Source organism: Rhinatrema bivittatum, chromosome 3, assembly GCF_901001135.1.
Source record: "Rhinatrema bivittatum chromosome 3, aRhiBiv1.1, whole genome shotgun sequence".
NCBI classification, from domain to species: domain Eukaryota; kingdom Metazoa; phylum Chordata; class Amphibia; order Gymnophiona; family Rhinatrematidae; genus Rhinatrema; species Rhinatrema bivittatum.
The window spans coordinates 118,211,302-118,238,432 of NC_042617.1; the positions used below are offsets into that span (position 1 = coordinate 118,211,302).

General features: G+C 41.3%; 1 protein-coding gene across 1 annotated transcript in view; it reads right to left on the reverse strand.

The window, feature by feature from the left end:
* Positions 1 to 27,131, reverse strand: part of ACTR2 (actin related protein 2) — a 113,020-nt gene that overhangs the window by 41,576 nt on the left and 44,313 nt on the right. Inside the window, exon 6 of the mRNA XM_029593618.1 lies at positions 2,672 to 2,821. Coding sequence (XP_029449478.1) covers positions 2,672 to 2,821 — 150 coding nt within the window. The remainder of the gene's footprint in view (positions 1 to 2,671; positions 2,822 to 27,131) is intronic.

A 27,131-nucleotide genomic window follows, 5' to 3' on the forward strand; every position in this document is an offset into this window, starting at 1 on the left:
GCCTCCCTATTTTGGATCCGGTGTAATTTCTAGAGCTCAGAGGGGATGGCGAGTTGGGAAAGCAGCCACTAGACTTCAACATGGCACCAACTAGGCTTGAGAACCTGCAGCTCAGAGCCCCAGGGGGATCAGGATGCAGGAGAAGAGACTCAAGTTTTGATGGGTGCAAAAATCCCAAGTAAAGGGCAGTACAGGATAAGAAGCAACTGTTAAAAGTGACACAGTTAAAAGTGTCTAAACAAGGGAGGGAGAAAGGCGCAAGTCTACAAAAGAGAGATTAAGTGTAGAGATGAAGTCAGAGGTATGAAGAGCTTAGGGAGTGACTGGTTAGACTACGCAACTTTTGATGGGACTGCTGGAAGGGAAAAATGGAAGGTGATCAAGTAAAAGAAAAAGAACAGAGTAAAGAAGAGAACCAAGGGCTTGAAGTTTATGAGGTCAAGATTATGGTCGTACATATTTGGATTTACTTAAATTTAATATACTATTTGTAAATAAATATCCAAGCAGTATACAAAAAAAAATGTACATAATCCAACAGATAAAAGAGAAAATAAAACAAACGAGCAACTACAACCTCCAAAGACAAATTAAAATAAGAGAATAATATGGTAAGAACCCAGCAGATCAATGGAAGCAGTGAGTCAGTAATGGAGAGGAAATTGGAAACTAGAGCTGTGGTGATCATCCACACAGATTATTAAAAATGTCACCAAATTTTCTGGGGGAGAGACCAAATCAGAGACATGCTGAAGGAACTGGAAAAGGAATGAGGGAGCAACTGCAGAACTAGAGGTCATAATATGAAACTCCAAGAGGGTAAACACAGGACCAACGTCAGGAAATATTTCTTCACAGAAAGGGAGGTGGATGCGGTAATGGGATAAGGGCATGGGATAAACACAGAGAATCCCTAGAGGCTAAAGGATGGAGATGAAGAGAGGGAATCTGTGATAACAGAGGAACAGTTATTACCCTAAGAAAAAGATAAAGAAAAAAAAATTAACTTGCTGGGCAGACTGAATGTACCACTTGGCTCTTTTTCTGCCATCATTTACTATGTTAGACTTGAAAGACCAGTGAATGACAACCAAGCCTTCCATATTTTCAAGGATTTTTATTTGACAAAGCTTAGAGCCCAACACAGTTCTCCTGCTGCAGCCACCATTAAAAAGAAGCCTGCAGCTTGGAAAGTAGATGGTCTTTGAAAAGAAGAGCAGTGTTGGTAGGGGGGAAAGAATTGAGAGAGACCTGGAAACGATGCCTAGATATGTGAATGCAGTTTCTATTACCAGAGGATGTGGGTGAAAACAGTTAGTGTAGCTTGATTTTAAAAGGGTTTGAATAATTCCTGGAAGAAAAGTCCATAAACCATTATTAGCTATGCAGAGTTGGGAAAGCCTTGGTTATGAGCAAAAAGGATTGGACTGATTCTTTGAGATCCTTCCACAAACTTGTGGCCTGGATGGCCACTGTCGGAGACAGGATACTGAGCTTGATGGCCATTGGTCTGACCCAGTATGGCATTTCTTATGTTCTTACTTTGTTTTAGGACAGTAGTACAGAAACATATTCAACACTGTGGCTACTTTCTTCTTTTGCTTTCTCTCACTTGCTAAATGTCAATGAAAGAAAGTGCCCTTCATTATATCTAAATATATTTTGGGCCATTGGGCCACTGAGTAGTGTTCTATATGATAAAGTAAGTTATAAATGTAATTTTGAAAAAACCTGCTGTTCCATTAGAAATAGCTGTAGAAGAAAGTGATTGTCTAGCCATTTAACCATATTGTAACTGAAAGCGTGTTAGGATAAGCCTAGTGATTAGAGCAGCAGACTACAAACCAGATAAGCCAGGGTACAAATCCTGTTGCTATTAATTGTGACCTTAGGCAAGTCATTTAACCATCCATTGCCTCAGCACAAAGAGTGTAAGCCCTCTGGGGACAGGAAAATAATCTTCAGTACCCAAATGTAATCCACTTTTAAATATAGCTGACATCACAAAAGGCAGAAAATATATTTATAATTTAACTGAAGTTTGATATGTGAATCCAAGTTCACTGCCTTAACCTTAAATAGTTTATAAACTGTAAGTGTTCCTACAACAATGGTTAAAACTGCACAAATTAGTTGCCTGCAATGAAACTCTAGTGAGGACGACTCAGAACCACGGTCAGGAAACATTTCTTCACAGAGAGGGTGGTGGATGCCTGGAATGCCCTTCAGGAGGAGGTGGTGAAGACTATATCAGTGAAAGATTTCAAAGGGGAATGGGAAAAACACTGTGGATCCCTAAATGTTGGAGGATGGAAATGAAGAAAAGGGTGCATGGGGTAACTTGCTGGTGCGGCGGTTACTACCCTTAACCAATAAGTCTTCATACTGTTGATGCAACGCCATCATTTGGACTCAAACAGTAACCAACCAGACCCCTGGCTTGATGGTCTGGGAGGCTGTTAGGTATGGGGTGGCTTGTTTGGCGCGGCAGATGCTGCCATGAGCTCGCTAGGCAGACTGGCTGGACCTTTTCTGCTGTCATATCTATGTTTTTATGTTTCTATAAACAAGTTCATATAATTTTTTTTTCAAACCTATGCTTGATGCAGACAAAGACTACATACTGTTTCATAAACCTTTTATCTCCCAAATGTTACTGCTTTTTACTCACCGTGTATGACTCCACTAGCACTGTGGTTTCTAAGGCCAGTTTCTGTTCCTGTTCAATATTGTATCCTACGTAGCACAGCTTCTCCTTGATCATGCGAACCGTCTCAAAATCAGCGGAGTGATTAAAGGCATATCCTCGGAGTAGAAGTAACTGATAGGACAGAAAAGTGTGCAGGTCTTAGATAAGACAGTCTGAGCATGGGCTACTCCTGGCACTAATGCACATCAAATATAGGATAAGCAACCATGAATATTGGGAGTCTGAGAGGGTCATATGATGCCATAGGAAATTCTGCTGGTGTATCCAGTAAAAGGAAAATGGAATTCTTTGCTTCCATTTTCTTTTTAATATAATTTTTTAAAGGTCAGTCTTGAAAAGAACTTCACAAATTAGATACTCATAGTGTAAAAAGTAGGAAGTGGTTACATCAGGTGTGTCATGAAACAGACAATGGTTATAACTATCTCACATGTCAGAAGACTCTGCCATATAGATTGCACAAACAGTATGCCCTACAGAATCATACTAGTGCTAATACATTTTAATACACAGATACAACCTCCTTTTGATTTCAGGTTCTACTTGAGAAATAATTGCCTTTTACTTTTATTAAGTACTGTTGCACCAAACACTTTAAAAAAGTCACATATTTAAAAAAAGGAAAAAAAACTAAAAACAAAAAAGGCTGTAAGGTCATGTGATGCATCCATGAGAGGAAGATGCATTTGTGTTAGGCTCCCGTGGACTTCTAAAGTTATTGACTAAATACACCCCTGAAATTCCCAAAATATTTTCTATAGAGGGCACAAACAGGCCTTATGTTCTGAAAAATCTGGAAAATAAAAAAAAAAAGAGGTCAGTCAGTAAAATGGTGACAAAGAAACTGAACCTGGAGAACAAGATGATGCCTGAAGAAATACTGATGTTTTATCACTCCCTCCCTACTGAGATTACATCTGCTTTGAAAGATACATTACAGCAACTCTCTTATCAAATACATAAAAGCCTAGATGCTCGTTTGACGATGGTTCTTAATAAAGCAGCGCAACTAGTTCCTAAAGTGAACAAAATGACTAAAAGAGTAAGTGAAACAGATGGAAAAGTGGAGGAGAGTGGTAGCTCTACAAAAAACAACAAAAAAAAACAGGAAAACTTAAAAGATCTTAAAAATTTATACTGGAGAAACAAGATTACTTCGAAAAATGGAATTATCGCAACAATCTTTGGGCTCAAACCAGATGGAATTCTTTGCAGATTGGCTGTTGCATTTGTTGCACTTCTCCCCAGTCACAGATAGGCTTATTAATCGACAGAGCTCACCACACTCTTGGGCCTACCCAGAAAGACAGAAAACATCCAGCTGCTTGTTATCCTCTGGAAACAGTATTTTGGGGGCAAGGGCGGCGAGCTGCTCACAAAGCTGGATTGCTGCATTACCAGGAATCATGCATTTTCATCTTGCAGGACTCTTGGCTCAAATATAACGCAGGAGCCAAGAGTCTTCCCGAGTTCAAGCGAAAGCTTCACATGAAAAGACGCCACATGTGCCATGCTCTAGCCAGCTAAGCTTAAATTGTTGTGGATTGGGAAACAAAAGCTTTTTGATGCTGTGGATAAAGCAGAAGAGTACCTGAAGTCTAGAGAAGACAGCAGGGAAAACTCAAATGCTTAAAATACTGGCTCTCTTACAGGGGATGTAATTTATTTTTCAGTAAAATCTCTCAAAGGAGCCCAGCACAAGATGTAAAACTGAGCATTTGCTTTTCAGTCTTTCCTTTCATCTTTTTTCTTCTATTTTTTTCTCTTTTCCTTAAAGCATATTTTTTTTATTTTATTTATTTTTTAACTTTTATTCCTATTGGTTTAGCAATATATATATATATATTTTTAGCTGTTATTCCCTTTTATTTTATTGCTAAGTTTTATGTATTTTTCTCTCATGTTGGTCTACGCTCACTGTGGGGCCGATGTAATAAGACTCGTGGCAAAACAGGCGCTAGTTATGAGCACGGGTTTTGATCACCACGTGTGGCTGAAGATGCTGCTTCCGCAGGATGTAAAAAAAAAAAAAAATATATATATATATATATATATATATACACACACACAAATGATTTGCGCGCAGAGATCCATGTTCCTAAGCGTGGTAAGGGCCTGTATGTAACAAGCGGCCGCATCAGTGCTCAAAACCCGTGCCAATAATCGTGCATAAAAGCGAGCAAGCGAAAGGGTCTCCCTATTAAGTGAAAGTATGACCCTGGAAAGTATTTTTAATATTTCAAAAAACTGTGTTGCAGAAAGCATGGCAAATGTTTTCATGGATGCTAATTCAAACTGGCACAGCAGCAAGATTAGTGCCCAACTGAGCACCTATCTGGATGCTCAGGTGCCGACATAGGCACTCAGCTGGGAACGAATATGGATGCTCTGGCACCCAGAAAGGCGCTTAGCAAATATTGCCGCTCAGGCACTGAGCTAGGCACTTAGTTGGTCGCGAATCTATACAATCGGGCACCCAGAAAAGTGCCAGGGAAGCACCTACCTAAGCTGGCCACTCCGACACCGAGAAAAGCGCCTAGCGATGCTGGCCACTCCGACACCGAGACAGGCGCTCAGCTAGGTGGTTTTCAGGATGCTCGGATGCCGACACAGGCCCCCCCCGAGTCGGCGCTGACACTTAACTCGTTCCCTGACCGTGGCGGTAAAAAACCCGCACTAGCATTAGCGTGGTTCCCTGCATTGCTAATTGCCTCCTTTGCATGCATTCACGCAGGAAAAACTGTCAAGTCTGTAAGTGCATTTATACAAGCTTTTTCCGTGCACAAAATCCTTATTACATCCCTGTATAGGGCTTCACACAGGAAAATGCGCGTACAGGCGAGCACAAACCCACGGCAGCTTCAGCACACCTTATTACATCGGTCCCAGTGTATGTTCGGAAGTGTTTGTGATTTTTTTTCTTTTCTTTTTTTTTTTTTTTTTTTTTTTAAGTGCTGCATATGTCCACACAAGTATATAAACTGGTCAATCAACATTATGCTGAATTCTGGTTTATTGGCTTATGCCGGAGGTTTTCTGTATACTTACCTTTTCCTTTTAATACTCAAACTGGAACTTTTAGCCTGGTGTTCTGTTAGAAGTCATGAGGCTATTCCTGAGCAGAGCTGCTAGCTGGCAGTCAAATGGTTCACTGATACCTTGCACGAACACAGCTGGGAACATCATCGTTCTTTTCTGGACATTGTGTTAAACAACATTTTTCTTCTTTGCATATTCTTTTCTTTGTAGCAATTTTGACTTATGTCGGTTGCAATTTTATTTTATTTTTTAATGTTTTCAGTTTTTCTTTCTGGGTAAGGACTTTTGTGCTCCATTTTTATACACTTACTGATCAGTTTCAGCATATAACTTGATTAACATGTTTTTTTTCCTCTTTGGAATGCTATTACTGTAGTTATTACTTTATTTAGTCCTTTCTTTAGGACATTTTGTTTTGTTTTTTTTTACTTTTACAGTGTCCAGTTTGTCCAATCTAAGTGCAATTGCCACATTCTACTTCAAGTCCCCAACTCCAGCACAGCACATCAGACCTCCTTCCATCCATGAATGCTGGCATGGCCAGGGAACCCACAACGGGGCACCAATACTGAATGTTCAAAAGGTGTTCTATATTCCAAGATCCTTAGGAAGTAAAACTGAGAAAAGCCCCCAAATGTAAGAAAATACAAAATTATAAATAATTAAAAATCAAAATAAGCACATTAGTAGAGCAAGTAGGGAAAGCATGCAGAGGCATGGCCTCTTGAATGCTTTCCAACAAATATCTCTAGAAGGGGTGTGAAGGATTTGTGGTGGTGGTGTGTGTGTGTGGGGGGGGGGGGGGCTTGAGGAGTGCATGTACATAAGTAGGTGTGATGAATAGGCAGTAAGTGGTGGTGGTATGAAGATGTATGTGTGTATATGGAAGAGATACATGGGTTTGTAAGGGGTATGAATTTGAAGGATGTGGGGGGCCTGTGGGTATCTGTGTGGTGGAGGTTTGACTAAGGGTGTAACTATGGTTATATATGTGTGGGCATGTTTGGAGCATGTGGTTATATATGTGTGGGCATGTTTGGAGGATACAGAAATATGTGAGTGGCAAAGTATGGAGAGTTAGGATGGGCGTATATGTTTGGGAATATGTGTCAGAACGCATGGGGAGGATATAGATTTGTGGATGTAGGTATGTAGCAGAGTGGGCTTGTATGCTAATGGGTGTGTGGGTTGTAGGTTTGCATGGATCTATCATTACTGCATACTTATGACTTGCTGGGGGTGCACGTGGGTTTCGTAAATGGGGTATAGTAATGCGAAACTGGGAGTGTTTGGCATTCCTATATATTGCGGGGGTGCATGTGTGTGGCATGTGCGTGGCTGTAGATATAATGTGGGGTTAAGGGCAGGTGATTGGGAGAGTATGGGGTGGTAGGATGTGTGTGGGTATAGATTTGAAGACACATTTCAGTGCCATCCATCAACATCTGTTCCAGTTATTTTTCCCTGACTACATGTACTGCTCTATGCCAAAGTTATTTATTTATTTATTTATTTTTAATTTTTATATACCGGAATTCCTGTATGCAATACAAATCATTCCGGTTTACAAGTAACGAAAAGGTTGCCCTGGTCTGGGAGGTTAGACCGGGGTTTTGTACATAGAACATTAAACATTGAACAATAACAATCAACCATTAAACATTATTACAAGGAACATTGAAGGTAAAAATAACATTTAGCAAATGGCAATTAACATTATTAGTGTTTTGGAATAGAATGTGTGTGTACAACTTTTTACAAGGAACTTTAGTAGTGAAGATAATCTGCAAATGTACTGTTATATAGTATGTAAATAATGACTGTTAAATAAACATAACGAATAAGCAAGTACATATGTGTAATTAAGTGCAAGGTGTTAATGTCAACCTGCAATGGTTGGAACTGAGAGTCATGCTGAGGTGCCTATTTACCCTCTGGGAATTGAAAGGCTTGACTGAAGAGCCAGGTTTTTAACCGTTTTTTGAACTCTGGTAGACTAGGTTCGAGTCGTAGGACTGGTGGGAGCGCATTCCATTGGTGTGGTCCAGCAGTTGAGAGTGCTCTTTTTCTTAGAGTTGATTTGGTTGGAGCTGCGACTAATGTGCCTTTGTAGGCGCTTCTGATGGGTCTGGAGGGTAAGTGTAGACGTAGTTGAGTTTGTAGAGATACAGGTGCGATGTTATGAATTGCTTTATGAATAATAGTTAAGGTTTTATATAGGATTCTCTGCTTGATGGGTAGCCAGTGGAGGTTGCTCAAGATGGGGGTAATATGGTCTCTTCTATTAGTGTTAGTTAGGATTCTGGCTGCGGTGTTTTGTACCATCTGTAGAGGTTTGATGCTGTTGGCGGGGAGTCCAAGTAAGATTGAGTTGCAGTAATCAAGTTTCGAAAAAATAATGGATTGGAGAACGAGGCGAAAGTCATTGAAGTGAAGGAGTGGCTTTAGTTTCTTTAGGACCTGTAGTTTAAAGAAGCAATCCCTGGTGGTTGTGTTTATGAATTTTTTTAGGTTAAGTTGGTTGTCGAGCCATGCTCCTAGATTCCTTACGTCTGCAGAGAGCTCCATGTTTAAAGGTGTGGGTTGTGCGAGGCTAATTGGGTGGGTGTTCGGGTTGTGTGAAATCAGTAGCAGCTCTGTTTTGCTTGAGTTTAGAATCAGGTTCAGGCTGGAGAGTAGTTGTTTAATTGGTTGGAGACAATTATCCCAGTAGGCGAAGGCTTTTTGAATTGATTCTGTGATGGGGATGAGGATCTGGATGTCGTCTGCATAGAGGTAATGCGTGAGCTTGAGTTGTGATAACAGATGGCAGAGGGGGAGGAGGTAAATGTTAAACAGGGTGGGAGAGAGCGATGAGCCTTGTGGTACGCCTTGATCTGATAGGATGGGGTCAGATTCTTTGTTGTTTATTCTGACCTTGTAAAACCTATTTGATAGGAATGATTTAAACCAATTGAGAGCTGTGCCTTTAATTCCTATGTTTGATAGTTGGTTTAGGAGTTGTGAGTGATTTACCGTGTCGAACGCTGAAGATAGATCTAGCAGTACCAGCAAGAATGACTGTTTTTTCTCCAGGTTCAAAAGTAATTTATCTGTGAGAGAAAGCAAAAGGGACTCTGTGCTTAGTGATTTCCGAAAACCGTATTGTGCAGGGGTGAGAATGTTGTGCTCCTCGAGATATTCGGAGAGTTGTTTATTTACAACTTTTTCCATCAGTTTGGAGATCATGGGCAGGTTTGCGATGGGTCTGAAGTTGGCTGGGTCAGTGGGTGAAGCAGTTGGTTTTTTCAGTAGGGGTTTGAGGATAGCAAGTTTTAGCTGATTAGGAACTGTGCCCATGGTTAAGGAGGTATTAATGATTTCTGCAATAGTTTTTGCGACGGTGTTAGGGATGGCGGTGAGCAAATTAGTAGGGAGTGGGTCAGAAGGATGTGCAGTGTTGGAAAGATGGGAGTGATGGACAGCATGCTGAGTTTTAACAATTTCCCTTGGAAATCAATGGGGATATTTTTTGGAGGATCGGTTCTCTGAAAACATTGACTTGATATTTTTAATTTTAAAACTCAGAGATATTCATATTTTCTTTCTGCATGCCAAATTTAGTGAATTTCAGTCCCTTTTTTGGAAAGAGATTGCGCCCTACAGATTGACATCAGCCCCTTTTACATTATTTTTTCCAAAATTCTGTATGTCGGAAAGCAAAAAAACAAAGTAAATTGGAAACAATAGAAAAACAATTAGATAATGGTGGAAACAATTATGCAAAGGAGATCAGTGCCTTTCCATCTATGGGGGAAAAATAATTCTCCAAAGTAGCAATGGAAATTCACATTTGGTACACTGGAGGAAAATGGGTTGAAGCTTTGATGACTGGCACCACAGCTCATAAGTTTCAAACTTGTGCTAATTCAACTCCTTTTTGTGTCTGTTACCATGTGTCCAGTACATGCACATGGAGTTTTTCAGATGAGTTTGAAAACCACAGTATTTTCCGAGGACAAACTATCCCCCCCCAAATTCCATTGCTTATTAAGGGGGGAGGGTGCAGTTAGAGGCTGTGAAATGTTGGGGAACATTCTAATCTAAAAGCACATTCTACCACTACCCCACCAGCCCAGCCGAGATGTGCAAGAAAGTCAGACACCTCCCCCCCCAATCATTTTTGTCATATAATTGAAATCCTATTTGTTAAAAAAAAAAATTGGATCCATCCCTAATCCAGAGGCACTGATAATAATGAATAGATAGATATCAATTTATATCATGTCTGTGGCTAAAATTTCTCCCTTCCTAATACAATCTCTTGGCATCATTCACTTTTTTTTTTTCTTTTCAGGAAAGACCCCTAGAATCCACTTAGAAAATTTAATGAAAAAAAAGTATGCAAAGGGTTTAATTTTGAAAATGCTCTACAAACTAAGCCATTCCTAGGGACCTTTGTTTTCAGTTTTTATTTTATGTTTCCTGTGAACTTCAATGTTATAACAAAAAATAAAAAAAAAAAAATCAATAAAAAAGTGACATAAACAGGAGAAAAATCAGTGGAAAAAACATGATTCCACTGATATATATATATTTTTTTGTTAAGACTGAAATTTCCAGGAAAATAAAATAAAAACCAAGGTCCCTAGCTATGCCCCAGTGAGCATGTCCCCTTCACTTGCTCTACAAAGAAAAGACCGGGAGAGCTATACATTTGCCCTGGGGGTGAGGGGTGGCACACTGTGAGATACAGGAGGAGGAACTGTTCTAGAATGAGCGCTCAACATTTCAACAACACTGACTGCCAGCATGGACCCCACACTTCATGGTGGAATCAGTCTGACCTAGTTGGAATGGTCTAGTCGTTTATATGGTAAAATTTCTCTCTTGTCTGTTCATTATTTTTCTCCAAGTAAGTTACATGTACAAAACCTAGTAATTAAGCAGCCAAAATTCCTTCATCCAATAACAGAATCCACTGGGAAAATTGATATAAATGAAACTTCTCAAGTGAGTTGTCAAAGAAAGTAAGATCAGCATAAAATGTAAGAAACCCATCTACAAATCTATGTTGGAAAGCATTCTTGATTCCACCTTTTTCCATGTTTTATAAACTCGTTTATGAGAATGTTGCTAACCAAAGAAATGATCTCACACTGTAGAATTGCATAAGCTGCCATCTCTCCAAGAAAAAGAAGATGTAAAATCCTAAGGCATGGAGAAAAAACTGACTGGCTGAAAGGTTTTACAACCTTATAATGCAACTGAAAGACACTAAGTAAGATTCAGAGTTATGTTTCAACAAATTCAGGCTACATTTTCAGCTTCATGTTATTTGATAAGTGGCCAAGAACTAGTTGTGGGCTTTTCCATAAAACTCAATATAACAAGAAATTGAGCTCAGTAGCTCCCAAGTACACCGAAATGCTGAAATACTATATGCAATGTCTACATAAAAGGCATACGTTTACTTGTAATCATTTCATGGCAAGTAAGAACTTGAAAAGTGCTCAGTGGTAATGCTGCAAAGTGACATGTGGAGGGACCTGGGCTTGAATCCTGGCTCAGGGAATACTGAGGAGGCAGTATTCATAGCCTTTGGGGGCAAGACGACTGTCATCAATCAATGGCAACATCTAGTGGCTGGTTTTACAGCCTCCAGAAAGAGCCCTGATGCATGGTCGCCAGCCAAGGGCTATAGCTGCAAGGACCTTTTAACTAAAGTAAGCTGGACATCATTAAATATGGAAACATCCCCCAGAAGTTGGGAATGAAGATTCATAGCACTAGATTCAAACTTTTTTTTTTTTTTTAATTTAATTTTTACTGAACCACAATCAAACTGCTGTTTAACAAAGCACTGAAAACAAACAAAGGAAGCATCACAGCGCATTTCCAACACATACATGGTACAGAAAGATTTTCCAGTTTCACCCCATCCACACTGCCAAACTTCCAACAAAAGGGGACTAAGCTGGATTCCTCAGGCTACTTCAGAAATAGTTTTCAGATTGCCAATGCGAAGTGTTTAAGTCTTTGCAAACAGCCATCAGGTGGCACATATAACATACTGTCCATAACCATCTAACAAGTGAGAATAAACTTGGCAAACGGTCTCCCCTCTATAAAGTCATGACTTCACATCTTGCAGTGCACAGAATTTATGCTATTAGTCTAATTTTCTTCCTAGGCCAATCTCTTGGGTAGATAGATAGCAAGTAGATCTTAGAGTCCCAAGGTAACACAGCAATGAAAGGAGGGGAAAAAAAACCCAAAAAACAATGAATGGCCCATCCAGCCTGCCCTGCAAGTTTCTTATGGTAGTAACTACTGCTCCATGTAGGTTACCCCCAAGTCTTATATTAAGGGTAGTAATATTTACAATCAAACCCAAACAACTGTCAAACCCATAACAAAATTACTGCTAGCAACATTTTAATGGGGGTGAGCAGCCTTCTTGATAATTCAGACAATGCAGATAGAATATGCTTTGCTTTTGGAATTGGCCTTAGAAGCAGTCCTGTCCTGTGCTGGGCAGTCTCCGGCTGCGGGGGGAGAGGGGAATACCTTCACCGCCGCGCTCGGTATTGCACCCGCTGCCTTTCAGCCACTCCCGTTCCTGGGGGCTAAGTCCACGCTGGGAACCGGCTACCGGACTGAGGCCTACCTCTGAGGGATCTCGGAAATCACCTCAGGAATTCTCGACTGGGGGAAGGATGCTTAGGTATCACCGCAGGAGTGTGGGGCTCGTCTTGTAGAGGTAAGATTTTCTTTCTTCTTTGGTTTGGATTTCGTCTAACGCTGTGCAAGTGTGTGTAGAGTCCCAAACTGCTAAGGAGACTGAGAAATACTGAAGAGCAGAGCTTCCTGCACAGGTATATGTAGTACTGACGTCAAATTGAAATCTGACTCAGTCTCCAACTGCTATCAGGAGCACACTATACCCATTGGTCCTGAGTCCATCTGCTACATGCTAGGAAATTGGCTGTTTCTGCATCAATTCCCCTTTTCCCCACGATTAAAGATAGATACCATAGTCCAAAATGTTTGAACCTTTGCATACTCCCACCAAATATAATTATCTCTCTGCCCACATTGTTGCCATTTCAAGTCAGAATAAGCAGAATATATCTTATGCAATTTAGAAGGGGTAGGATACCAGAGATACAGTATTTTATAGTTGTTCCTTACTATGGCAGAAGACAGAGAACCCTTAGCCATATCCCAAAAACATGTATCCCAACTATGCTCATCTAAGGCCTCACCAATATCCTGTTCCCATACCAACATGTGTTTTAGCTTTCCTCCCTGGGATGAAAACAGAAAACTATATATCTTAAACAATAAGCTCTTACATGTAGCTTGTTTGGAACACAATAACCCAAATAAAGAGAAAGGGCGAATAATCTGACTTCTGACTGAAATCTGAGTTAAATAGTGTCATATCTGCAAGTATCTAAATCATTTAATCTCAGGCAGCCCAAATTTATCCCTCAAACTCCCAATCTCTTACTACCCTGATACAATTGCCCAAAATACTATAGGCCTAAGCTTTTCCATTTATGTAAAAGAAGGGCAGATTATCCCACCAAATAAGAATCAAGGCCCGATAACATTAAAGGAGAGTAAGGTTTATGGCCGGTAAGTAATCTATTAGCAGCACATACTTGCATTATTGCCGATGTGAAAGGATTGACCAGATGATAACTACTCACCAATTGCGGGCTCTATACCAAAACATACAGTGACTCCCATTCAAGCATCCCTGCTCCAAAAAAAAGTCTACTGTTTAAGTGGGTGTGTGAAATGCCAACCATATAGCAACCTTAACTGAGCTGCCACATATTACTACTTAAAAATTTGGAATTGCCAACCCTCCAAGATCCTTCTTTAGATATAACTCCTCTCACCCACCTCCACCCCATTCTAGATGGTCTGCATTTCCAAATATATCTAAAGATTCTTTTCTGTAGCAATTTCATAAATCTGGCTGGAATCCCAATAGGCAAGGTCTGGAAGATAACAATCTTACCTACATGAAATTATCTTAAACGTGACAATGCATCCTAGCCAAGAAAAATTATAAATGGGACCATGTATCTATATCTTTAATTGTTTTGTCCATCAAGGGACCACAATTCAGCTGGAACAACTTCCTACAAACAGCCTATATGCTAATGCATCCCTGGGTCTATTTAATGGGAAAACTATACCAAATCTGAATAGTTTGCTCCTCAGCAAAATTAATATTTAGCAACTCTGATTTCCTTATATCCACTTTAAAACCGGACACTCTCCCAAAAGCATCAAATTCATGCAACAAAACTGGCAATATCAAAAAGGGTTTGTCAACATGAACAAAATATCATTGGCAAATAAGGAAACTTTAGGCAACTGTGCCACCTATATTTTCTGGATATTTTTCAGCTGCCGGTAAATATCCAATATTATTCTGCCAATGGTTCCATAACTAGCACAAATAAAGGAAAAAGTGGACACCCCTGTCTAGTTTCCCTAGGCCAAAGGATGCAGTATATTTCCCATTCACATCACTGCAAGCCATAGGGCAAGAATACAAGGCTTTCAACCACACTAAAAAAATTTGATCCCAAGCCTATTTTCTTCAAAACAGAAAACATAAAAGCCCAATGTACTCAGTCAAAAGCCTTTTTGGCATCAATCGACACCACCACCAAAGAATTCTCTCATACTTGCAAATCAGATTTAGGATTTTTCGAATATTATCCACTGCTTGCCTCCCAGACTATTCCGGAGCAACTAGATCTGGGAACACCCAGTTTAATTGGGAGGCCAGGATTTTAGCAAGTATTTTCAAATCTAGGTTGAGACGGGATATAGGTCTAAATGAAGTACAGAAGGTAAAGTCTTTACCCAGTTTTGGGAGGACTATAATCCCTGCAAGGTTCATAAACCTTTGTAGCTCTGGATCCTTTAGGAGGGAGTTCAAATCTTATGAACAGATGCAATTAATAACATTTAAAAAAAATTTGTTATAGAATTTCACCATGTAGACAACTAGTCCCAGAGACATATATCTTTGAAAGAGGCTACAGCTGCAAAAATCTACAGCCTAGAAATTTCACCATCCAATTTGTCTGCAATTTCTGGAGGCACATACGGTAAGTTGATTTGATTTAAATATTGTTCTATATCCTCCACCCAGACGGAAGTATCTGTTGCATATAAACCTTTATAAAATTGGACAAATCTACTTCTGATTAAATCGCCCATACAAAAATTTGCCACCATCATCCTTAATTTTTAACATTTAGTTCTGAACTTGCTGCCTTCTTAATTGCTACGCCAACAGCTCACTAGCTTTATTGCTCCGCTCAAAAAAGTTTGTCAGGATCAGATCAAATTTGTGTTGAATCTCTTCCCTCATTATTGAAATCAACTTACCCCTTGTCTCTTCTAACTCCATAAGTATTTTAGGGCTGTCCAACTATTAAGGATATGGAATAACATCATAAACAGAGGCCGGTAATTCTGTTTTCTCTCTTTTTAGTGACTGCCCTGGTGATCATTTTGCCTCAAATAACCAATTTGAGACAATCCCAAAGCATCTGAGCAGATATATCCACTTGATCAGTGAAATATAGATATTCCTTAATATCCTCTCTCACCCCCCTCACATATCTTATCACTTAATAAAGAATCATTTAATCTCCAGAATTGTTGTCCAGCTTTTTTTGCTGTAAAAATAGCACACAAGCAATACCAGCATGATCAGACCATGTGATAGAGCCCACATCGACTTACAGCCTGTCACACAGGATTTGCTCACCAGGAAATAATCTAATCTAGAACATGAATTGTGTACTCTAGAAAAAAAAATTATAATCTTGGCGTGCTGGGTTACATAACCGCAAACATCATGAAGCCCCCATGATGAAATGAGAAATCTTAATGTGTTTCTATGATGTTTGGCAACCAAATTCCTTGGAAGTTAAGTGGGACTTAGAGGCCTTATGATACTACCTGCTGGGATGACAATTCACGCTTGTAATGGACCACCAACAGCTTCTATGGATAAATAGAAATAAGGAGTCCAATGCAAGTGTGATGAGATGTTCCTGGCCCTACAGCCCTTCAACTACTGAATACAACATTGGGCAGGAAAGAAAAATGCCAATGTGTATTTCCTTTCATATGCACTCAGCTGGGATAAGTGGGAGTGCATATGAAGGAGTCTATAGAAAACTCCCTCAGACTACCTTAAGGAACTGGGCACAGCTGTCTTGCCCAGTACTCCTTAAGATCCAGACCCACAGAGAATCCTGGTTGAAGGAGCCCCTCACCAGAGTTTAAGAACTCAGGGCCATGCAGGGAACCCAAAGCTGCTACCTTGACCCGGAAGGAATTGTATGCTAGCCCCTTAGATAACCCGCACTGCAGAAATTCCAAGATCTGCAGGATGTCCACCTCTAAGGGACGTACCCTCTTCAGCCGACAACTCCCACTCCCCCGGATCTAGACACTGTCTGCTGAGGAAGTCCGCTTGCACGTTGTCCACTCCAACTACCCTGGTACAATTGCCCACAATACTATAGGCCTAAGCTTTTCCATTTATGTAAAAGAAGGGCATATTATCCCACCAAATAAGAATTGAGGCCCAAAAACAGAAGCAGTTAGTCTCTCCAGATGTTTCTCCGCCCACAGGAACAGCTCCTGTGCTTCCAACGCCACTAGACGACTCTTTGTACCACCCTGTCGATTGATGTATGCTACTGTCATCGCATTGTCAGAGAATACTTGCACTGATTTGCCCCGAATGAGTGGAAGAAATGCCAATAAGGCCTTGCACACTGCTCTGGTTTCCAGTTGATTGATTGACCAAGCCGCCTCCTCTGGTGACCACTGACCCCAGGCAAATTGCCCCCTATTCAAAGAGGCTAGCGTCCGTGGTTACCAGTACCCAGTCAGGCATTTCCAGATCCATTCCCTTCTTGAGAACAGCCACCATGAGAGACTGGACCTGGCCTCTTCTGGCAATGGGAGCTTGAAATTCCTCTGACAGTAGGTTCCAGCAGGATAACAGAGCCCCCTGCAGAAGACGCATCATGAGCAAAAGTCCATGGCACTAAATCCAGCGTAGAAACCATTTACCCCAGGACCTGTAGGTAATCCCAGATCTTGGGCATCGCCAAGCTCTGCAACCGAAGAACCTGACTCTGCAGCTTTAGGACTTTCTCCGCAATCAGGAACACCTTCCCCAGACGGGTATCAAAGAGAGCCCCTAGATTCTCCAAGGATTGAATCGGCTTCAGATGACTCTTTGCTAGGTTCCTAACCCAGCCCAGCGCCCCCAGAAGCTGGAGCACCCGCTGGACTGAATGACCACACTATACCTCAGTCTTCGCTCGGATGAGCCAATCGTCCAGGTACAGGTGTACCAGGACGCCCTCCTTCCAGAGGGCTGCCACCTCTACTACCATCACCTTTGTGAATGTGCGTGGCACTGTAACTAACCCAAAGGGAAAAGCTCGAAACTGGAAATGTTCTCCCAAAATTATGACTCTCAGAAACAGTTGATGTTCAGGTTGAATAGGGATATGAAGGTAGGCCTCTGACAGATCCAAGGACGCTAAAAACTCCCCTTTGTGCACCGCCACTATCACTGTGCACAGCGTCTCCATCCGAAACCAAGCCATCCAGAGGGCAGCATTCACCTTCTGCAGATCGAGAATGGGCTGAAAGGTCCCTTCCTTCTTTGGGACCATGAAATACACTGAATACCTGCCCCCCCTCTCCTGGGGGGGGGGGGTGCACCAGAACAATGGCGCAAAGAAGCTGTAATCGCTGAAGCGTGTCCTGCACTGCTTCCCATTTGCTCCAGGAGACACAGCAGGAGACTACAAAGGCATCCTTGAGTGGCCAAGAAAATTCTAAGGTGTAACAGTCTCTTACTACCTCCAGGACCCACCACAGTCCGATGGTATTCTGGTCCACTCCTTTAAAAAAAAAAAAAAAAAAAAAGCCTCCCTCCAATAACCTCCTGAGATCTTACTTCTGCTCCCCTCTTGGGACCCACCATCTCTAGAGGACCTGCACCGATTCCGAAAGGGCTGCTGTCTGCCCGAACTCTATTTCTGCAAAGCTTGTGCAGGGGCTCTGCCTGCTCGAAATCTCCTGGCCTCATGAAACCAGGCTCACAGCAGAGAGGTTTTCTTCTACTGAATGTGTGTGGGAATTCTCATGTGGGTGTTGCCTCTTGAGCTCACTCGGTTGATTTTAGAGCTAATTCTAGCTAGATAGTCAGCTCTCCAGGGAGGTGAGCTAGTATTTAGAAACTAACTCATTCTGCTGTCTACTGAAAACTCTTTATGGTAAGAAAACTTGCTTTCTTCATCGACAAGCAGAACTGAATTAGCCAGGATATGTAGGGAATACCAAGCTAAGGGTTGCAGCAGAGTATTTACTGAATAAACAACCTAGACCCCACTGTGGAGAGTACATTACTGGTTGAACAGGCTATGCAAAACTGCTTGTACAAATTTACTGTCACTGAGAAATAGTCCAGACAGTAATGGAACACAAAGATGTGTACTAACAACTATGTTGCAGCTTTGCAGATATATTCGAGACGTACAGCTCGCAGATAAGCCACCGATGCAGCCATAGTTCTAACTTGATGGTGTCTGTAATTCGTTGTCCAGCTAGTGTATAGAAGTGCATGATGCAGTCTGCTAGCCAGTTTGATAATGCATGTTTGGTCACTGCTATGCAAAGTCCATTAGGATCATAAAAGATGAATAGTTGTGAAGCCTGATGATGTATCAAAATCGTCCTTTTGTAGTAAGCCAAGGCTCTTTTACAGTCTAAGCTATGAAGGGCTTTCTCATGTGCGTGTGGCCTCGGAAAGGACATAGGTAACACAATGGCTTGATTAACATGGAAAGCCAATACTACTTTTGGTAGAAACTTTGGAAGGGTGCAGAGAACCACCCTATTAGAAGAATTGTCTTGTGTCTCTTCATAGGATCCCAAAGATTTGTCTATTTGTATTGTCTCTTATGTATTTACTATGAATGTTTGTACTGTAAGTCGCCTAGAGTTCGTCACTATGCATTTAATAAATAAATAAATAGGTCTTAAGCTGGTAAAGTCCTTTCCAGATGATAAAGTGCAAGAGTCCCTGTCTGGGGGAAGATTATCTTCTAGGTCCTAAGTGTTGTTCAATAGTTAAGTATTTAAGTCTCTTGTATACAGCACTAATAATCACTCTGGAAGCAAAATGATGGTTTCCAAGTTAATGTTTTTCCATCTTTAGTCAGTAAAACTTAAGTTACAAGTTCTTGGTATATACAATCATTTTACAGCTTCAGATCTTCTAATAAAATTTGTGACTTTCAACTTCCAGTTAAGGTATTCTGATACTGATGTCAAATAGTTCTTTTTATCTCAAATCCATTCCAATTAATGGGTTAGTTTTAAAGTTTCCTCCCACCATTTGGTACATGAGATAGTATCCCAATTCAGCTGTACTAATTCAAAATCCCATTTCTCATATCTTTAGTTCAATTGTTTACTCAGTCAGTCATTCTCCTTACTTCCCTTATTTGTATTGGGGGAGGGGGGGGGTACCTCCATAGTCTTCTCTTCAACATCCTGATGATATAGATGAGATTTACATGGCATGAGTGCCACATATCTTCATCACCTCCTTCTCCTTAGAGATGAACACAGAACCATTCCTCCGCTACAACTAACAATAGTCCACCCATGCTCTCTGATGGAGATACCTCGTTCTTCATAGTATATCCTTAGCCCCTAGGCCCTAGGGGACTTGGGCCTGTGGTAAACACAAAGGGCCAGATTTTCAAAGGGGTACGCACATAAGATACGCGCGTACCCCCTGAAAACCTGGCCCAAACACCCCCTGCGCATGCCGAGCCTATGTTGCATAGGCTTCCGGCGCGCACAAAGCCCCGGGGCGCGCGTAAGTCCCGGAGCTTTCCTGGGGGGGGGGGGGGGGTGCGTTTCGGGGGGGGCGTGTCGCAATCCGCGTGTCATCGGGGGGCGTGTCGAGGGGGAGTGACGAGTTCAGCGTGTCATCCGGGGCGCCGCCGTGGGCGTGGCTTCAGCCCGGGGGCATTCCGGGGGCGTGGCCACGGCCTCTGGACCAGCCCCCGGACTGGAACATGGAGTGCGGCAGCCGGCCCTGCACGCATAAAACAACTTCCGTGATAGAGGGGGGGGGGAACGGAGGCAGGCTGTGCGGCTCGGCGTGCGCAGGCTGCCGATTTTGGGCAGCCTTGTGTGCGCCAACCCCGGATTTTAATGGCTACGTGCGTATCTATTGAAATCCCACGTACTCTTGTTCGAGCCTGGTGCGCGAACAAAAGTACGCATGTGCGCAGATTTATAAAATCTACCCCAAATGTCTTAAAGGGAAACCAAAAACAGAGAAAGGAAGGGTGGAACACCTTCCTCCTCCAAAACCAAAAGGATTCCAAAAAGACAAAGTAAGGTTAGGCAAAAGCACCCTTTCTACTTTTATATACCGAAGCCTTATCCTTAGAGGCCCAAGGGTCCTTTCCTAAGAAAATTAAACAAAATAAGAGCAAGCATAGTGACATGCTGCCCCTACAAGGGATAATGTCCACACCTTAAGATGGTGGCATGGGTTTTTATATTCTGTGGACTCACCATGCCAGTCTCCCACATGAGGGAACTAAGACCCACAATGCTACTACTCCTGTTCCCCTATGACAAATGGAACAATCCTCTTTAGTAGAGTTCCTTTAGGCTCTCTATACATAAGGCAGATAATGAACTAAAGCCTGAAGCTTTCTGACTCTTCTGGCTGATGTTACTGTTACAAGAAATATTACATTTCATATTAGAAGTTTGAAAGAAGCCAACTCTATTAGTTCAAATGATAGCTTTAGCAGTTGTACCAGAACCACATTTAGGCCCCGTGCAAAAAAGGTGGTTTCACCACTGTAGGTTTAGTATGCCATAAGCCTTTTATGAGCTTGTAAAACAACAGATGAGTGGAGATTGGCTTACTCTCAGCTTGAGCATGGTAAGCTGTTATGGCACCAAGATGTACTCTTACTGATGAGGTGCTAAATCCTGAAGCAGAAAGAGAGCAAATAGATCAGTAACTGGATCTAAGATATTGTGTTAGCATCATGTGGAGAACCTTGTCCATTTAAAACCGTAGGCCCTTCTAGTCAATGGTCTTTTGGCAGATACTATTATGTCCTCAACCTCCTTGGGTAAGGACAGTTTGGCAATCACTGAGTGTTCAACATCCAAGCCATCAAGTTGAGGGAAGGAAGCTTCAGATGAAACAGACATGTTAATAAGGATGGATCTGACCTGAGAGAGATATTGGAGGGCTACAGAACAGCTATATTAAATATGCAAACAAAACCTGTTTGGCCATGCTGGAGCTATGAGGTCTGATGGGTCGAGTCTTTGAGCACTTTTTGCATTGTGCTTGTAATCAATGGAATTGGTGGAAAAGTTGACATGAGATCTGCATTCCAGTCAAGCAGAAAAGCGTCTTGCGTGGATCAGAGTTCGCAGGGAACAATACAGCAAATCTTTTCCAGTTTTTTTTGTTTTGCTCTTGACACAAATAGGTTGATTGCTAGAAATCACTATTGACTGAACACTCTGTTGGTTACTGACTGCAGTGTAGACCATTCATGTGGTTGAAAGACTCTGCCGAGATGATCTACTAATGTGTTGCAGATCATCAGAAGGTAGGTCACTTGCAGGATAGCTTGATGTTTGCATGCATTCCTATAGTTTTATCACCTTTACGAGAAAGTACATGATCTTGTGCTTCCCTGCTTGTCCACATACAACATGGCTACTTGGTTGTCAGTTTGAATGAAAATGCCTTTTTATTTATTTATTTATTTTTAAAGAAATGAACAAATATTGTTAGAGCACACCTGATCACTCTCACTTTGAGGAGGTTGATCCAAAATTGTCTATGAACAATCAAATTCCTCAAATTCGAAAGGGCTCTGTGTGGGCCCCCAACCTTTTGCAGAGGCATCTGTCAGCAATGTTACTTGATGAGGAAATAGATGCAGTGGTGATTCTTCCTGAAGGATGTCAGTGTAGTTCTCATTTTATTTCTTGTGAAATTCTCACATTGGTTGTCAAGGCAGTGGTGCGGAGGGGCAGCCCACCAGTACCGGGAACCTTTAGGGGCAATCGCTGAGAGAAAGAGAGACCAAAAAGACCAAAAAAATTGAAAAAACACTTTGCGCTGAAACTGAGAATGCTGTGAACTCAGGGATGAAGAGACCCGCCCCCCCCTGACGTCATCACGCTCAGCGGCGAGCCGGTAAACGGCCACATTCCACCAGGCGTTGCGCGCCGTGTGAAGGGGTACGCCAAAGGGGCACTCCCCTTTGTGCACTCCTTTGTGCTACGCTTATTTTAAATTCCCTTAAGTTTTCCTTTGTTAATTAACCTTTTTCATAGTTTTTAGTAATTCTTTGTTTATTAAATATGTTCAATGTATTTGACTTAGGAAACCTATTTTCCTGCATACTCTGTTTTTAATGTAAACCGGTATGATTTGTATCTGATACAAGAATGTCGGTATATAAAAATGCAAAATAAATAAATAAATAAAATAAGGATTGAGTTAGCTGGTCCACACTGGGAGTAGAGGCCCCACTGCAGAAGCTATATGAAAAAGGGAGTTAATGAAATTACATGAATCGCAGTCACCATGTGACCTAGAAACTAGAATTTCTCTGCTGTGGACTAATCCATGTTTAACAGTCTGTACACAAGGGATCTGAGGGAGTATGCCACATCTGACAGAAGGAAAGCTCACTCCTGCAGAGAATTTTTATCCACAGTCCAATGAATTAGATTTTCTGGGAAGAAACCAAGAGTCTGTTTCTTGAAATTCATCAGATTCCCAATGACTGTAGGAATTTAATAATTTTTGCAGTACACCATCCTGGGAATTCGTCATCCCGAGTCAGTCATCCAGGTAAGGGAAGAATAGATCCCTTGTCATCACAGATGTGCTGCTACTATAGCCAAGCACTTGGTAAAGACCGTTGGTGCTGTTGACAGGTGAAGGGAAGCACTTTGTACTAATAGTGGGAGGAGTCCACCATAAAGCGCAGGTAATGTCAGTGGGAGGGATGGATGAGAATATGAGCAATAAGCATCTTTTAGATCCAGAGCACATGTCCATTCCCCCTTCTGGATGAAGGAGAGAATCATATGGAGGGAATTCATCTTGAAATTCTCCCAGAATGTGTTTTTGTTCAGACATCTTAAATTCAGGACAACTCTCAGTTCATCAAATTTCTTGGCAATAAGGAAGTAGTGGAAGTAGAACCCCTGGCTATGATCTTGGGGAGGAACTGATTCTATCATCTGCTGATGGAGGAGCGACGCCATCTGCAGGCAGAGTTGCATTGAGTAAGATGAATCTGGATTGAAGGCTGAGTGAAGAGGAAGCATGGGAAGCTGGGTGAAATAAGCAGTATCCAGATTCCACAATCTTTGGTGATTTTGCACCATTCCTCTCCATAGTGCTGGATTTCTCCCTTACCAGAGAGGATGGTTGCTGGATTTGAAAAGTGGTGAAAAACTTGGGCTGGACTTGTGTTGTTTTTGATTGATGATACTCACGCTGTCAAGCATGAGTCGAAAGTTGTTGCTGTTGCGGAAGCAGATGTGGCATCCGGTATCATTAGAACTGCCACGAAATATGGTCTTTTATAAGCACAATAAATGTGGTCTTTTATAAGCACAATAAAATGTGCCTTGTAAAAGGCTGTTGCTCTGATCCCATGCATAGGGACTGGACCGCCAATGATGTTCCTTTATTTGAGCAACTGTTTCTCTGAGTTTTTCTCCGAAATGGTAAGCACCCAAGCAGCGGATATCTGCAAACTTATCGTGGAAATCATCATGTAGGCTAATGAATCTTAACCAAGCCATAAGATGTGCTCCATAGGAAGCCAATGAGGGCATGCTGTGGTATGGAATGCTTTGTAGATGGACCAAATAAGATGGTGTATACACACACTTTCATATCCAAGAGTTGCTGAGGGTATGCGATTCTGCTTTCACCAGATGGATGAAAAGGCTTCAATTTCTGTATATAAATCACTATTGAATCATGTGGAATTGGTAAGCGGAGGTCCATACATTAAGCATTGATCTTTGGAACACCTTTTCATGTTTCATTTTTTTTTTTATTGAATTTTCATTTTAACATTCAAGTAAACTTGGTTTCAAATAATAGCAGATAATCTGAAATTACATAGTAAATATAAAGAAAATACAAAAAAAGATAAAAAATAGCTCAGAAAACTACACAACACAAACCACAATTTGGAAAGAGAAAAAAAATATACAATTAATCAGAATAAAGCCACTATTTCCAACTGGACCATTAAATCAGCTATGGAATAGCACTGATATCAGGGGGGACTGACCTATTAGCCACAAAATTATCCAGCTGAGCTACATCATAGAAAACATATCTGTCACCTTGAAATTTAAGCATACACTTACATGGAAATTTCAACAGAAAATCTCCCTCCATATCCAAAACTTTTTGCTTTCTTGCCAAAAACAGCTTATGGCAGCATTGTGCATCTCTCAAAGATGACATTTTTTGACCATAAAAAAATACACTCTTTTCGGTGAAAGGAAAGTTTCAGTACTGTTTATTGCATTCTTTAAGAAATTCTACCAAAAGAGTAGCCCTATCTTTAATAAGAAAATCCGATTTCTCTAGGAAACTAGTAAGATCAAAGGGGTTCTCTCTCTTGTCACTATCTCCCATATAAAACTTTGTATGAGGTAAATAGTAAGCTTTAACAATTGAATGAATAGTTTCTTTGGGGAAGCCTAGGAGATCTACAAGAAATCTCCCAAGCATAAGAACATAAGATATGCCATACTGGGTCAGACCAATGGTCCATCAAGCCCAGCATCCTGGTTTTCAACAGTGGCCAATCCAAGTCACAAGTACCTGACAAGTACCCAACATTAAATAGATCTCAAGCTACTATTGCTTACTAATTAATAGCAGTTTATGGATTTTTCCTCTAGGAACTTATCCAAACCTTTTTTAAACCCAGTTAAACTAACTGCCATAACCACATCCTCTGACAATGAATTCCAGAGCTTAACTAAGCGCTGAATGAAAAAGAATTTTCTTCTATTTGTTTTAAATGAGCTACTTGCCAACTTCATGGAGTGCCGCCTACTCCTATTATCAGAGAGTAAATGAATAGATTAATGTAAATCTGTTAAGTCCTTTCATGATTTTGTAGATCTCTTATCATATCCCCCCCCTCAGTCATCTCTTCTCCAAGCTGAACACCTCTTACCTTTAGCCTTTACTCATAGGGGAGCTGTTCCTTGCCCCTTATTTTGGTTGCCCTTCTCTGCACTTTCTTCAGTGCAGCTTTTTTTTTTTTTGAGATGTGGGGACCAGAATTGCACATAGTATTCAAGGGGCGGTTTCACCATGGAGCGATACAGAGGCATTATGGCATCCACCATTTTATTTGCCATTCCCTTCCTAGTAATTCCTAATATTGTTTGCTTTTTTCATCGCCACAGCACACTGAGCAGATGATTTCAATGTACTATGATGCCTAGTTCTCTTTCCTGGGTGGTAACTCCTAAGATAGAACTTAACATTGTATAATTACAGCAAGGTTTACTTTTCCTTTTCCAAAAACGAAACAATAGAACATCTAGGAAAGTTTAACAATCTTAAATTATTTCTTTTAACAAAATTGCTCAGATTTTCCAACTTCCTTTGTAACTCTAAATTGTCTCTCATAACAGTATTATGTTCAATTGACGTTGAGATCTTATTATTTAAAGAGACCAATTTCTCAGCTTCCTCTGTATCTTCTGGGAATGCTCATTCAGCTGAACAGACATCACCAATGGAACTCAGCATAGAGTCAATTCTAGAAGATAGGGTAGTCTCTAACCTGGTAATGGCAATCCATAGAGCATCCAGCATTATTGTGGCTGGTTTACCCAGATGACTCAAGGGCATAGAGCAACTCAAACCACGAGATTGGAATGCCCCCATTCAAGGGCGAAGGAGAAAGACCTGTATTTACCTTCTCTCCAGAAACCTGGACTAGGAAAGGTCTTCCAATGGAGATAAGTGTTCTGGAGGCTCTGAGGGGGGAGGTCCTTGGTTGCTTTGGATGGATACACTCCTGGTGCACATTCTGACTGGCTGGACTACGTTGCAAGCGAATGTTGTGGGCAAGAACCATTTCACAGGGGAAGTGATAGCGTGTCTGTAGAAACTGGGGGTACATCTGATACCTCGAAACGTACCCTCCTTACCCTTAGCTGCCAATGATGTAAAGAAATCCTTCAACTCCTCTATTTGGTCAAGGGGCCAACATGACCTCTCTCCTGACATGGGTAGTATAACATCCTCTTCTTACATTAAAACGGAATCCTACACATCTTCCGGACTTTGTAAAATTTGGATTTGAGGCTGATTAGATGTGAGACATACCAGAGAGCAAATGAAATCAATAGTCTTCAGATGCAACCCTTGTTACACTAATTTAAAGTGCCCTGGTAATTGGTGTGGGCAGGGGTATATAATCCCCTTCTGCCCCTGTAGTTATTTTTATAGGCCAAACAGCTGCATAGGAAGCTCTGCAGCTCAATGTGTTGATTATGGACTAGATTTAATGGGTAACGGTGTTGAGGATCAATGTTCCAGGATTCGTCCACGGCATAGATGAGCCTTGTGCATTGATGACGCCGATGCATCATGTGTCAATGCACTCGAGACTCTTTGCTTCTTTAGCACCTGTTCCAGTGGCTCCATGGAGTGATGCCTTTTTCTTTGACATGTGCTGCTTCTGCTTATTCAACTCCCAAGGACTTTGCCAGCTCTGCCAATGCAGGAGGTATTTTTGAGGAGCTCCTGCTCAGCTCATTCCTGAGGAGGCAGACGAGGCTGTGCTTCAAGAAATGGACTGACTGCAGAATCTGAGAAATGCAGTTCTTCCATTTTCCAGGCCCTCGATCTTTGCGTACATGGGGACATCTGTCCATAATTGTAATAGTTGGCCTAGTTGTGGTCCAGTCTCAGGCAGCAGTAGCACAGATCATGTCCATCAGTAATGGACATTCTCTTATCACAAATACATTATTTGAAACCACTCACTGTGGCTTCACACACTGTGAAGAAAACCTTTTTCTTTTTTAAGTAGCAGCACTGAAAAGTACTGTTTGGGGACTGCTGAGGCAGTGAGGCAACTTTTAAGAAAAAAAGTATGAAGATTTTCACAGAAAAATAGAGATAGAAGTTCATGTCTGTGCTGGTGCTCAGACAAAAAAAAAAAAAAAAAAAGACTGAGGGGGGCTCATG